Genomic DNA, 14425 nt, shown 5'->3' with positions numbered 1-14425 from the left:
GCGCTTACTTTGTGCAAAGCACTGTTCTAAGCGCTGGGGGGGATACAAGGTGATCGGGTTGGCCCCCGTGGGGCTCACAGTCTTCATCCCCATTTTCCAGATGAGGGAACTGAGGCGCAGAGAAGTGAAGTGACTTGCCCAAAGTCACACAGCTGACCAGTGGCGGAACCGGGATTAGAACCCATAATAATAAAAATAATAATGTTGGTATTTGTTAAGCGCTTACTATGTGGCAAGCACTGTTGTAAGCGCTGTGGAGGTTACAAGGTGATCGGGTTGTCCCACAGGGAGCTCGCAGTTTTAATCCCCATTTTTACAGATGAGGTAACTGAGGCAAAGAGAAGTGAAGTGACTTGCTCAAAGTCACACAGCTGACAATTGACAGAGGTGCCCGGGCTCTTTCCACTGAGCCACGCTGCTACAAATCATATTTAATCATATTTAATAATGATAATAATGATGGTATTTGTGAAGCACTTACTATGTGCAAAGCACTGTTCTAAGCGCTGGGGGGATACAAGGTGATCAGATTGGCCCACGTGGGGCTCACGGTCTTCTTCCCCATTTTCCAGATGAGGTAACTGAGGCATAGAGAAGTGAAGTGACTTGCCCAAAGTCACACAGCCGACAAGTGGCGGAGCCGGGATTAGAACCCATAATAATAAAAATAATAATGTTGGTATTTGTTAAGCGCTTACTATGTGCCAAGCACTGTTGTAAGCGCTGTGGAGGTTACAAGGTGATCAGGTTGTCCCACGGGGGCTCACAGTTTTAATCCCCATTTTTACAGATGAGGTAACTGAGGCACAGAGAAGTGAAGTGACTTGCCCAAAGTCACACAGCTGACAATTGACAGAGGTGCCCGGGCTCTTTCCACTGAGCCACACTGCTACAAGTCGTATTTAATCATATTTAATAATGATAATAATGATGGTATTTGTGAAGCGCTTACTATGTGCAAAGCACTGTTCTAAGCACTGGGGGGGATACGAGGTGATCAGGTTGGCCCCCATGGGGCTCACAGTCTTCATCCCCATTTTCCAGATGAGGGAACTGAGGCGCAGAGAAGTGAAGTGACTTGCCCAAAGTCACACAGCCGACAAGTGGCGGAGCCGGGATTAGAACCCATAATAATAAAAATAATAATGTTGGTATTTGTTGAGCGCTTACTATGTGCCAAGCACTGTTCTAAGCGCTGGGGAGGTTACAAGGTGATCAGGTTGTCCCACGGGGGGCTCACAGTTTTAATCCCCATTTTTACAGATGAGGTAACTGAGGCACAGAGAAGTGAAGTGACTTGCCCAAAGTCACACAGCTGACAATTGACAGAGGTGCCCGGGCTCTTTCCACTGAGCCACGCTGCTACAAGTCGTATTTAATCGTATTTAATAATGTTAATAATGATGGTATTTGTGAAGCGCTTACTATGTGCAAAGCACTGTTCTAAGCGCTGGGGGGATATAAGGTGATCGGGTTGGCCCACGTGGGGCTCACGGTCTTCATCCCCATTTTCCAGATGAGGGAACTGAGGCGCAGAGAAGTGAAGTGACTTGCCCACAATCACACAGACGACAAGTGGCAGAGCCGGGATTAGAACCCATGACCTCGTGACTCCCAAGCCCGGGCTGTTTCCACTGAGCCACGCTGCTACAAATCATATTTAATCGTATTTAATAATGATAATAATGATGGTATTTGTGAAGCGCTTACTATGTGCAAAGCACTGTTCTAAGCGCTGGGGGGATACAAGGTGATCAGGTTGGCCCACATGGGGCTCACAGTTTTAAACCCCATTTTTACAGATGAGGTAACTGAGGCAAAGAGAAGTGAAGTGACTTGCCCAAAGTCACACAGCTGACAATTGACAGAGGTGCCCGGGCTCTTTCCACTGAGCCACACTGCTACAAATTGTATTTAATCATATTTAATAATGATAATAATGATGGTATTTGTGAAGCGCTTACTTTGTGCAAAGCACTGTTCTAAGCGCTGGGGGGGATACAAGGTGATCGGGTTGGCCCCCGTGGGGCTCACAGTCTTCATCCCCATTTTCCAGATGAGGGAACTGAGGCGCAGAGAAGTGAAGTGACTTGCCCAAAGTCACACAGCTGACCAGTGGCGGAACCGGGATTAGAACCCATAATAATAAAAATAATAATGTTGGTATTTGTTAAGCGCTTACTATGTGCCAAGCACTGTTCTAAGCGCTGTGGAGGTTACAAGGTGATCGGGTTGTCCCACAGGGAGCTCGCAGTTTTAATCCCCATTTTTACAGATGAGGTAACTGAGGCAAAGAGAAGTGAAGTGACTTGCTCAAAGTCACACAGCTGACAATTGACAGAGGTGCCCGGGCTCTTTCCACTGAGCCACGCTGCTACAAGTCGTATTTAATCGTATTTAATAATGATAATAATGATGGTATATGTGAAGCGCTTACTATGTGCAAAGCACTGTTCTAAGCGCTGGGGGGGATACAAGGTGATCAGGTTGGCCCACGTGGGGCTCACGGTCTTCATCCCCATTTTCCAGATGAGGGAACTGAGGCCCAGAGAAGTGAAGTGACTTGCCCAAAGTCACACAGCCGACAAGTGACGGAGTCAGGATTAGAACCCATGACCTGACTCCCAAGCCCGGGCTCTTTCCACTGAGCCACGCTGCTACAAGTTGGCCACCTAAGTCCATACCTAACAACGGGCTCACATGGTGATGATGGGATTGGTTAAGCACTTACTATGTGCCAAGCACTGACACTGCTGGGGGGGATACAATCAATCAATCAATCAATCAATCGTATTTATTGAGCGCTTACTGTGTGCAGAGCACTGTACTAAGCGCTTGGGAAGTACAAGACGGCAACATCTAGAGACAGTCCCTACCCAACAGGGGGCTCACAGTCTAGAAGGGGGAGACAGACAACAAAACCAAACATATTAACCAAAATAAAATAGAGTAAATATGTACAAATAAAATAAATAAATAGAGTAATAGGTACAAACATATATACAGATATACAGGTGCTGTGGGGAGGGGAACTTGTTGCCAACTTGTACTTCCCAAGCGCCCAGTACAGTACTCTGCACACAGTAAGTGCTCAATAAATACGATTGATTGAGGGGAAGGAAGTAAGGCAGGAAGGAGGGGGGGAGGAAGGAAAGTCACACAGACGACAACTGGCGGAGCTGGGATTCGAACCCATGACCTCTGACTCCAAATCAATCAATCAATCGTATTTACAATTGAGTAAAATTGTAATAATAGGATGCTATCAATGCCTATCTTCTTGTTTTGTTGTCTGTCTCCCCTTTCTAGACTGCGAGCCCCTTGTTGGGCAGGGATCGTCTCTATCTGTTGCCCAGTTGTACTTTCCAGGCGCTTAGTACAGTGCCCTGCACACCGGAAGCGCTCAATAAATACGATTGTCTTGTCTGTCTCCCCCTTCTAGTCTGTGAGCCCGTTGTTGGGTAGGGACCGTCTCTATCTGTTGCCCGATTTGTACTTTCCAAGCGCTTAGTACAGTGCTCTGCACACAGTAAGCGCTCAATAAATACGATTGATTGATAAAAACGATTGAATGAATGAATACAAGGTAATCAGCCTGTCCCACATGGGGCTCACAATCTTCATCCCCATTTGACAGATGGGGGAACTGAGGCCCAGAGAAGCAAAGTGGCTTGCCCAAAGTCACACAGCGGCCAAGCGGCGGAGCCGGGATTAGAACCCATGACCTCTGACTCCCAAATCCGGGCTCTTTCCATTGAGCCACGCTGCTTCTCCACAAGGGAGACACCTCTGTAGAGAAGACCCCCCAACCACTCCTGCTGGAAAGGAGGACCCCTTAGAGGGGCCATCCGGCCCTTCCACCCCGCTTAGCTGCGTGAGCCTGTTGTTGGGTAGGGACCGTCTCCACATGTTGCCGATTTGTACATCCAAAGCGCTTAGTCCAGTGCTCTGCACACAGTAAGCGCTCAATAAATACAATTGAATGAATGAATGAAGTCTCCCCCTTCTAGACTGTGAGCCTGTTGTTGGGTAGGGACCGTCTCTATACGTTGCCGGCTTGCACACAGTAAGCGCCCAATAAATTCATTCATTCAATCGTTCATTCAATTAGCTGAATTTATTTTTATTCAATTTATTCAATACAGTTGAATGAATGAATGAATTCTCCCAATTTATTCAATACAGTTGAATGAATGAATGAATTCTCCCCCTTCTAGACTGTGAGCCTGTTGTTGGGTAGGGACCGTCTCTATACGTTGCCAGCTTGCACACAGTAAGCGCTCAATAAATTCATTCATTCAGTCGTTCATTCAATTAGCTGAATTTATTTTTATTCAATTTATTCGATTTATTCAATACAGTTGACTGAATGAATGAATTCTCCCTCTTCTAGACTGTGAGACTGTAGTTGGGTAGGGACCGTCTCTATATGTCGCCGGCTTGCACACAGTAAGCGCTCAAAAAATTCATTCATTCAATCGTTCATTCAATGAGCTGAATTTATTTTTATTCAATTTATTCAATTTATTCAATACAGTTGAATGAATGAATGAATTCTCCCCCTTCTAGACTGTGAGCCTGTTGTTGGGTAGGGACCGTCTCTATATGTCGCCGGCTTGCACACAGTAAGCGCTCAATAAATTCATTCATTCAATCGTTCATTCAATGAGCCGAATTTATTTTTATTCAATTTATTCAATACAGTTGAATGAACGAATGAATTCTCCCCCTTCTAGACTGTGAGCCTGTTGTTGGGTAGGGACCGTCTCTATACGTTGCCGGCTTGCACACAGTAAGCACCCAATAAATTCATTCATTCAATCGTTCATTCAATGAGCTGAATTTATTTTTATTCAATTTATTCAATACAATTGAATGAATGAATGAATTCTCCCCCTTCTAGACTGTGAGCCTGTTGTTGGGTAGGGACCGTCTCTATACGTTGCCGGCTTGCACACAGTAAGCACCCACTAAATTCATTCATTCAATCGTTCATTCAATGAGCTGAATTTATTTTTATTCAATTTATTCAATTTATTCAATTTATTCAATACAGTTGAATGAATGAATGAATTCTCCCCCTTCTAGACTGTGAGCCTGTTGTTGGGTAGGGACCGTCTCTATCCGTTGCCAGCTTGCACACAGTAAGCGCCCAATAAAATCATTCATTCAATCGTTCATTCAATGAGCTGAATTTATTTTTATTTAATTCATTCAATTTATTCAATCGTTCATTCAGTGAGCTTAATTTATTTTTATTCAATTTATTCAATACAATTGAATGAATGAATGAATTCTCCCCCTTCTAGACAGTGAGCCTGTTGTTGGGTAGGGACCGTCTCTATCCGTCGCCGGCTTGCACACAGTAAGCGCCCAATAAATTCATTCATTCAATCGTTCATTCAATGAGCCGAATTTATTTTTATTCAATTTATTCAATTTATTTTTATTCCATAAATTCGACTGAATGCATGGATGAACAGACGGGGAGAGGGGCCGAGTGGGGGTCCTGGTGGGGTGTGTAGGTGTGTCTGGGGGTGCTGGGGAGGAAGGAGAAGAGGGCTGTCCCCCTCCCCACACCTCAGATCCAGAAGATGGGCGGAGGGAGGAAGGGCAGGGGACCGACTCCTGTCCGGTCATGGGGATCATCATCATCATCAATCGTATTTATTGGGCGCTTACTATGTGCAGAGCACTGTACTAAACGCTTGGGAAGTACAAATTGGCAACATATAGAGCTACCCAACAGTGGGCTCACAGTCTAAAAGGGGGAGACAGAGAACAAAACCAAACATACTAACAAAATAAAATAAATAGTGGGATGAGTGGGGATGAGGGGGACGAGCCCGGGGGTGGCCGTACCCCTCTGAATCCAGCCTCCCGCACCCCCCGACCCTCCAGACCAACCGGCCGGAGAAGGCCGTGGCGGCGGCCCACACGTTCCTGCAGCGGCATCCCAAGCACGACGTGACCCTGAAGTATCTCAACTACTACCGGGGCCTGGTGGACGTGGACGAGTATCTCACGGACCTGGAGGCTCAGCCCTATGAGGTGGGTGGGAACGGGGCCGGGCGCCGACCCCAACTGGGCCCCCGACCCCCAGTCGGGGCTATGTCATTGCCGCCCCGCCAACTCTCTCCCCAGCTCTCCCCACCCGGTCTGTCGGATCTGAGAGTGGAGGGTGGGGAAGACCCGGCACCCCAACCGCTCACCCTCTCAATCAATCAATCAATCAATCAATCGTATTTATTGAGCGCTTACTGTGTGCAGAGCACTGGACTAAGCGCTTGGGAAGTACAAGTTGGGAACATATAGAGACAGTCCCTACCCAACAGTGGGCTCATCATCATCATCATCATCAATCGTATTTATTGAGCGCTTACTACGTGCAGAGCACTGTACTAAGCACTTGGGAAGTACAAATTGGCAACATATAGAGACAGTCCCTACCCAACAGTGGGCTCACAGTCTAAAAGGGGGAGACAGAGAACAAAACCAAACATACTAACAAAATAAAATAGAATAGATATGTAGAAATAAATTAAATAAATAAATAAATAGAGTAAAAAAATATGTACAAACATATATACATATATACAGGTGCTGTGGGGAAGGGAGGGAGGTAAGATGGGGGGATGGAGATTATGTTCATTCTCAAAATGAACATAATAATATACCTCCCCCTTTTAGACTGTGAGCCCACTGTTGGGTAGGGACTGTCTCTATATGTTGCCAATTTGTACTTCCCAAGCGCTTAGTCCAGTGCTCTGCACACAGTAAGCGCTCAATAAATACGATTGATGATGATGATGATGATAAGGCCCTATTGAGAGGCCTTCCCAGACTGAGCCCCTTCCTTCCTCTCCCCCTTGTCCCCTTCTCCATCCCCCCCATCTTACCTCCTTCCCTTCCCCACGGCACCTGTATATATGTTTGTACATATTTATTACTCTATTTATTTATTTATTTTACTTGTCCATATCTATTCTATTTATTTTATTTTGTCAGTATGTTTGGTTTTGTTCTCCGTCTCCCCCTTTCAGACTGTGAGCCCACTGTTGGGTAGGGACTGTCTCTATATGTTGCCAATTTGTACTTCCCAAGCGCTTAGTCCAGTGCTCTGCACACAGTAAGCGCTCAATAAATACGATTGATGATGATGATGATGATGATAAGGCCCTACTGAGAGCTCACCTCCTCCAGGAGGCCTTCCCAGACTGAGCCCCTTCCCTCCTCTCCCCCTCGTCCCCTTCTCCATCCCCCCCATCTTACCTCCTTCCCTTCCCCACAGCAGCTGTACATATGTTTGTACATATTTATTACTCTATTTATTTTACTTGTACATATCTATTCTATTTATTTTATTTTGTTAGTATGTTTGGTTTTGTTCTCCATCTCCCCCTTTTAGACTGTGAGCCCACTGTTGGGTAGGGACTGTATATGTTGCCAATTTGTACTTCCCAAGCGCTTAGTCCAGTGCTCTGCACACAGTAAGCGCTCAATAAATACGATTGATGATGATGATGATGACGATGGTGGCCCTTAATAAGCACTTACTATGTGTCAAGCCCTGGGCTAAGCGCTCTCAGCTTCACCCCGGGTCCTTCCAAGCCCCCTCCCTGGCACTCTTAGAGGTAAGGATAGAGGGAAGAAGAGATGGCTGTACTAACCACCTCCCCTCCACACTCCCCAGGCGGTGTTCGTGCGGGCCGTTAAACTCTATAACGCTGGAGATTTCCGGCTCAGCGTGGCCGACATGGAGCGGGCCTTGGCGGATTATCTGGCCGGGTTCGGACACTGTCTAGCCGGCTGCGAGGGAGCCCATGAGCTCAGCACCTTCCGGGATTTCTACCCTGCCATCGCAGGTTGGTACCCTTTCCCTTCCTACCAGTCAATCAATCGATCAGTGGTACTTACTGAACGCTTACTTTGTGCAGGGGATTGTACGAAGCGCTTGGGAGACGATTAATACAGTTGGTGGACACTAGCCCCGTCCTCAAGGAGCTTACATTCGAACAGGTTGGGACAGGCATTAAAATAAAAGACCGGTAAGGGAAGCAAACTATCAGGATGTGTACCCAAAGAGCCGGGTGTGAGTTCCCCAAGTGCTTATGAGGTGGGACTAAATGATAATGATAATAATGGTATTTGTTAAGCGCTTATTCTGCGCGAAGCACTGTTCTAAGCGCTGGGGGATGCAAGGTGATCAGGTTGTCATCATCATCAATCGTATTTATTGAGCGCTTACTGTGTGCAGAGCACTGGACTAAGCGCTTGGGAAGTACAGGTTGGCAACATATAGAGACAGTCCCTACCCAACAGTGGGCTCACAGACACAGGTGGGGCTCACAGTCTTCATCCCCATTTTACAGATGAGGTAACTGAGGCACAGAGAAGTTGAGTGGCTTGCCGAATGTCACACAGCTGACAAGTGGCAGAGACGGGATTCGAACCCGTGACTAAATCTCCATCCCCCCCCGCCTTACCTCCTTCCCTTCCCCACAGCACCTATATATATGTATATATGTTCGTACGTATTTATTACTCTATTTTAGTTGTACATATCTATTCTATTTATTTTATTTTGTTAATATGTTTGGTTTTGTTCTCTGTCTCCCCCTTCTAGACTGTGAGCCCGCCGTTGGGTAGGGACCGTCTCTATATGTTGCCAACTTGTACTTCCCAAGCGCTTAGTACAGTGCTCTGCACACAGTAAGCGCTCAATAAATACAATTGATTGATTGATTGATTAAATGCATGGGAGAGGCACTAGGGAGAAAAAATAAGGTGGGGGGAATGAGAGGTTAGTCAGAGAAGGCTCGCTAGAAGAGATATGATTTCAATAGGGTTGAAGATGGGGAGAACGCTGGTCTGTCGGATATAATAATTATGGTATTTGTTAAGCGCTTACTATGTGCCAAGCACTGTTCTAAGCGCTGGGGTAGATACAAGGTGATCAGGTTGTCCCACGTGGGGCTCACGGTCTTCATCCCCATTTTACAGATGAGGGAACTGAGGCTCTGAGAAGTGAAGTGGCTTGCCCAAGATCTCACAGCAGACAAGTGGCGGAGCCGGGATTAGAACCCACGTCCTCTGACTCTCAAGCCCGTGCTCTTTCCACTAAGTCACGCTGCGGAGAGAGGACATGAGTGAGGGCTTAACTGAGAGCAAGAGTCAACGAGTAGGTGGGTATTACAAGAGAAGCAGCGTGGCTCAGTGGCAAGAGCCCAGGCTTTGGAGTCCGTGGTCATGGGTTCGAATCCTGCTCCGCCACATGTCTGCTGTGTGACCTTGGGAAAGTCACTTCACTTCCCAGAGCCTCAGTTCCCTCATCTGCAAAATGGGGATGAAGACCGTGAGCCCCACGTGGGACAACTTGATCACCTTGTATCCCCCCTCCAGCGCTTAGAACAGTGCTTTGCACATAGTAAGCGCTTAACAAATGCCATCATTATTATTATTATTAAGAGTGAAGTTTGTGGGCTGGGTTGTGAGGGAAGAGTAGACAAGTAGAAGAAAGAACTGATCCCCAGCGCTTAGAACAGTGCTTTGCACATAGTAAGTGCTTAATAAATGCCATTATTATTATTGTTATTATTATTATTATTATCTCCTGCCTCGAATCTGAGGGTGAAGAGTTTCTGCTGATGCAGAGATGGACCTGAGACACTTGAGGAGTGGGGACACGTACATGGAATGATTTTTACAGAAAAATGATCCAGGCAGCAGAGTGGAATATGGAAGCAGTGTGGCTCGTGGAAAGAGCCCGGGCTTTGGAGTCAGAGGTCAGGGGTTCAAATCCCGACTCTGCCACTTGTCAGCTGCGTGACTTTGGGCAAGTCGCTTAACTTCTCTGAGCCTCAGTTCCCGCATCTGTAAAATGGGGGTGAAGACGTGGGACAACCTGATCACCTTGTATCTCCCCCGGCTCTTAGAACGGTGCTTTGCACATAATAAGTGCTTAATAAATGCCATCATTATTATATGAATAGACTGTGAGCCCACTGCTGGGTAGGGACTGTCTCTATATGTTGCCAATTTGTACTTCCCAAGCGCTTAGTACAGTGCTCTGCACATAGTAAGCGCTCAATAAATACGATTGATGATGATGATATGAATACGGACTGGACAGAGGAGAGGCTGGAAGCCGGGAGGTCAGTGAGGAGGCTGACGCGATTGTTGAGATGGGATTCGCCAAGCCCTGAGGTAGCAGGTTGGCTGTAGCGGAAGGAGTGAATTCTGGAGTTGTTGTGGAGGTAGAATTGGCAGTATTTAGTGGCTGATCGAGTATGTGGGTTGAGGGATAGAGAGGGGTCAAGGACACTGCCCAGGTTGTGAGAGACAGGAAGGATGGTGGTCTTCCCTACATTGATGGGAAACTTGTGGGGAGGAGAGAGTTTGGGTGGAAGATGAGTTGATTTTTGGACATCACCTCTTTGTGCCCACGCGGCTCCTCCGGTCCCTATTCATTGTCCCCGTCCCACCGTTCCCGGACCCTTGCCCCCCAGTACGATGACCCCCGCCATCCTCTGACCCCCTCAGCCGCTCCCTGGAGTCACCAGGGATCTGGGGAGCCGGTGAGGGGCCGCAGGGACCGACTCTGCCCCCGTTCCACCCCCAGACCGCTTGGCCGAAGCGCTGCAGTGCAAGGTGGACTGCGAGGCCGACCTGACCCCCAACGTGGGCGGCTACTTCGTGGACAAGTTCGTGGCCACCATGTATCACTACCTGCAGTTTGCCTACTACAAGCGTGAGCCCCAGTCGGAGGGGAGCCGGGAGAGGAGACGGGGAGGCCCCAGGATTTCCCCAAGAAATCGAGGGGACAGGGCGCATGGGGGAGGCGGCCTGGGTGAAGGGTCCTTGGGGGTGCTTCAAGGGGCCTCGGGGGGTGGGGCGGGACAGGTGGGTGGGAGACGGTCCCCTTGACCCACCCCCCACCTTGACCCCGGCCTCCAGTGAACGACGTGAAGCAGGCGGCACGCAGCGTGGCCAGTTACATGCTGTTTGACCCCACGGACAACGTCATGCAACAGAACCTCGTGTATTATCGCTTCCACCGCGAGCGCTGGGGCCTACAGGAAGAAGACTTCCAGCCCCGTCCGGTACCTGCCCCCCCGGGATATCCCCCTCTCCCTCCCCCATCCCTTCTCTCAGCCCAGGCCTAACATCTCCAGGTACCTGTCCCCTCCTCATCCATCCATTCAGTGATTTTTTTTCTATGGGATTTGTTAAGCACTTGGTGCCAGGCGCTATACTAAATGATGGGGTAGATAGAAGCTAATCAGGTTGGATATAGTCCACGTCCTACATGGGGCTCACACTCTTAATCCCCATTTTCCAGGAGAGGTAACTGAGGCTCGGAGAAGTTAAGTGACTTGCCCAAAGTCACACAGCTCACAAGTGGCGGAGGCAGGATTAAAACTCGGGTCCTCTGGCTGCTCTTTGCCCTAGGCCAGGCTTCTCTTCTATTTATCGAGCACCGATCTGAGTGCAGAGCTCTGTCCTGGGTACCTTAAATATAATAGTGGAGTAAAATCAATCAATCGTATTTATTGAGCGCTTACTGTGTGCAGAGCACTGTACTAAGCGCTTGGGAAGTACAAGTTGGCAACATAAAGAGACAGCCCCTACCCAACAGTGGGCTCACAGTCTAGAAGTAAAAGCCAGGTCCCCTCTCAGGGTGGCAACTGGAGAGTTTCCAGTCCTCTACCTGTCTCGGCTGCGGGAGGGAGAATCGAGCAGAGGCCTACCCATTCCGCTCCTAGCGAGTGGCACGCAATCTGCTACAAGTTGGCTTTTGCCAACTTGTACTTCCCAAGCGCTTAGTACAGTGCTCTGCACACAGTAAGCGCTCAATAAATACGATTGATTGATTGCTACAAGTCAAAACTCACCCATGCTGGACAGCAGCGGCCTGGGAGAGAGTCGAGGGCCGAGACTCGAGTTTACTGCGCGGAAGGAAGCGATGGTAAGCCCCTTCTGTATTTTGACCAAGAAAACGCTACCAGAACGATCGTAGTTGGAAAGCGGGGCGTTCTAGACTGTGAGCCCGCTGTTGGGTAGGGACTGTCTCTGTACGGTGCCAACTTGGACTTCCCAAGCGCTTAGTGCAGTGCTCTGCACACAGTTAGCGCTCAATAAAGACGACTGAATGAAAGTTCTGGGAGAGACGTCCGTGGTGTGGGTGCTATGGGTCGGAAGTGACTCATCGGTGTAAGACACGACTCCCTGCCCTCAAGGAAGCTTGGAGTCCAATGGGGTGGGCCTTGCCCCTTCCCCTCCCGTCCCCTCCGTTCTCCAGGCCGGTCAGGCCTCTGACCCTGTCCGTCCGTCCGTTCCCCATCCCAGGAAGCGGTGCAGTATCACAACCAGACGGCCGAGCTGAGGGAACTGCTGGACTTCGCCCAGCTCTACCTTCAGATGGATGATGACGAGGTGAGTCCCTTTCCAGGGCGTTTCCCGGGCCCTGTCCCCATCCCAGAGGTGGCTGCCCTCATCCAGGGTGGCTCCATGGGATGCCGGGGCCGGGAGGCTCAGCTCTGCCCTTCCCTCGGCCAGATGGAGATAGAGGAGACCGTGGAGCCGGACAGGCCGGAGCTGCCCTCGGACAGCGAGTTCGAGGGGGATGGAGACTATGAAGAGGGCATCTACGCTGACTGGTGGCAGGAGCCGGACGCCAAGGGCGATGAAGCAGAGGCAGGTCTGTGCCAGGGAGGAAAGGGCCGGGTCCTGCAGCGGGAGGGATGGAGGTCGGGTGGCGGGAGGGATGGACGTCAGGGAGCGGGAGGGATGGAGGTCGGACAGCGGGAGGGATGGCGTTCCGACAGCTGGAGGGACGCGGGTCAGACAGTGGGAGGGATGGAGGTTGGGAGCAGGAAGAACTTCCCCTCAAGGATGGAGTGTCTTCCCCAGGGAATCAGGGAATAATAATAATAATGATGGCATTTATTAAGCACTTGCTATGTGCAAAGCACTGTTCTAAGTGCTGAGGAGGTTACAAGATGATCAGGTTGCCCCACGGGGGGCTCACAGTCTTAAACCCCCTTTTACAGATGAGGGAACTGAGGCCCAGAGAAGTGAAGTGACTTGCCCAAAGTCACCCAGCTGACAACTGGCGGAGCCAGCATTTGAACCCATGACCTCCCAGAGGTCTCGGTCCCTCAGGGAACTGAGGGGAACTCAGCAAGGGGCAGAAGGGGGACCAGAATCAGTCAGTCACTCCATCAATCAATAGTATTGACTGAGCCCCTACTGTGTGCATAGCATTCATTCATTTGTATTTACTGAACACTTACTGCGGGCAGAGCACTGTACTAAGCACTTGGGAAGTACAAATCAGCAATCCCTGCCCACAACGGGCTCACAGTCTAGAAGGGGGAAAACAGACCTCGAAACAAGTAAACAGGCATCAGTAGCATCATTATAAATAAATAGAATTATAGATATACACACATCATTAATAAATAAAGGCCTCTCTAGGCCTTTGATCTCGTATTTTCTCATCTCCTCAAAACACTTGCATCCCCCTCTTCCTCCCTCCCTCTTCGCCATCTCCAACCGCTCCTGACTCTTACTCTTTGGCCTTCAAATGTGCTCCCATGTCCCGTACACTGTAGTAACCTTCAGCCCCCTCCTGCTATCACATCGTCTCCCTGCTCCCTTTTCAGCCCAGAGTCCTCCCTCCTTCTAGCCTGTGAGCCCACCGTTGGGTAGGGACTGTCTCTATAGGTTGCCAACTTGCACTTCCCAAGCGCTTAGTCCAGTGCCCTGCACACAGTAAGCGCTCAATAAATGCGATTGATTGATTGATTATTATTATTATAGTAAGCGCTTAACGAATACCAACATTATTATGATTTAGACTGTTTTAGACTGTGAGCCCACTGTTGGGTAGGGACTGTCTCTATATGTTGCCAATTTGTACTTCCCAAGCGCTTAGTACAGTGCTCTGCACATAGTAAGCGCTCAATAAATACGATTGATGATGATGATGATGATGATGATTCGAAAGGGGAGACAGAGAGTCAAACAAAGCAGAATTGAATTTCCTCCTTCCCTTGCAGAGGCAGAGCAGCCGTGAGTGGGCAGGACCCCCTTCTCGCCCCCAGCTGAGATCTCCGGGAGCCCCCAGCCCTTTCCACCTGCTAAACAAGGGGAGGGTGTCTTCTTCGCCTTCCCTGCGGATTCCCGGCCGGCAGCAGCTGGATTTATGGAGAACTTTTTTTCCCGGGCCTGGGACTTTTATTCCCGGGCCTGGGACTTTTATTCCCGGGATGCCCGCTAGGGGGCAGGGCGGGCATCCCGGGGCTTTATTCCCGGGATGCCCGCTAGGGGGCAGGGCGGGCCCCCCCGCTCGGTGACTGTCGGGACGGAGCCGGCCGCCAGGTGGCGCGCGGGAGGCGGCGGCGAATAATAATAATAATAA

At 49.3% G+C, this 14425-nt stretch overlaps 1 protein-coding gene across 1 annotated transcript in view; it reads left to right on the top strand.

Moving 5' to 3' along the window:
* P3H4 (prolyl 3-hydroxylase family member 4 (inactive)) overlaps positions 1-14425 on the top strand; it is a 17648-nt gene extending 3223 nt beyond the window's left edge. Inside the window, exons 2-8 of the mRNA XM_038753574.1 lie at positions 5902-6051; positions 7694-7865; positions 10622-10750; positions 10957-11102; positions 12349-12435; positions 12559-12700; positions 14064-14425. Coding sequence (XP_038609502.1) covers positions 5902-6051; positions 7694-7865; positions 10622-10750; positions 10957-11102; positions 12349-12435; positions 12559-12700; positions 14064-14080 — 843 coding nt within the window. The 3' untranslated portion in view covers positions 14081-14425. The remainder of the gene's footprint in view (positions 1-5901; positions 6052-7693; positions 7866-10621; positions 10751-10956; positions 11103-12348; positions 12436-12558; positions 12701-14063) is intronic.

The sequence above is a fragment of the Tachyglossus aculeatus genome, chromosome 11 (genome assembly GCF_015852505.1).
Source record: "Tachyglossus aculeatus isolate mTacAcu1 chromosome 11, mTacAcu1.pri, whole genome shotgun sequence".
NCBI lineage: Eukaryota > Metazoa > Chordata > Mammalia > Monotremata > Tachyglossidae > Tachyglossus > Tachyglossus aculeatus.
This window is presented reverse-complemented; position numbering and strand designations above follow the sequence as displayed.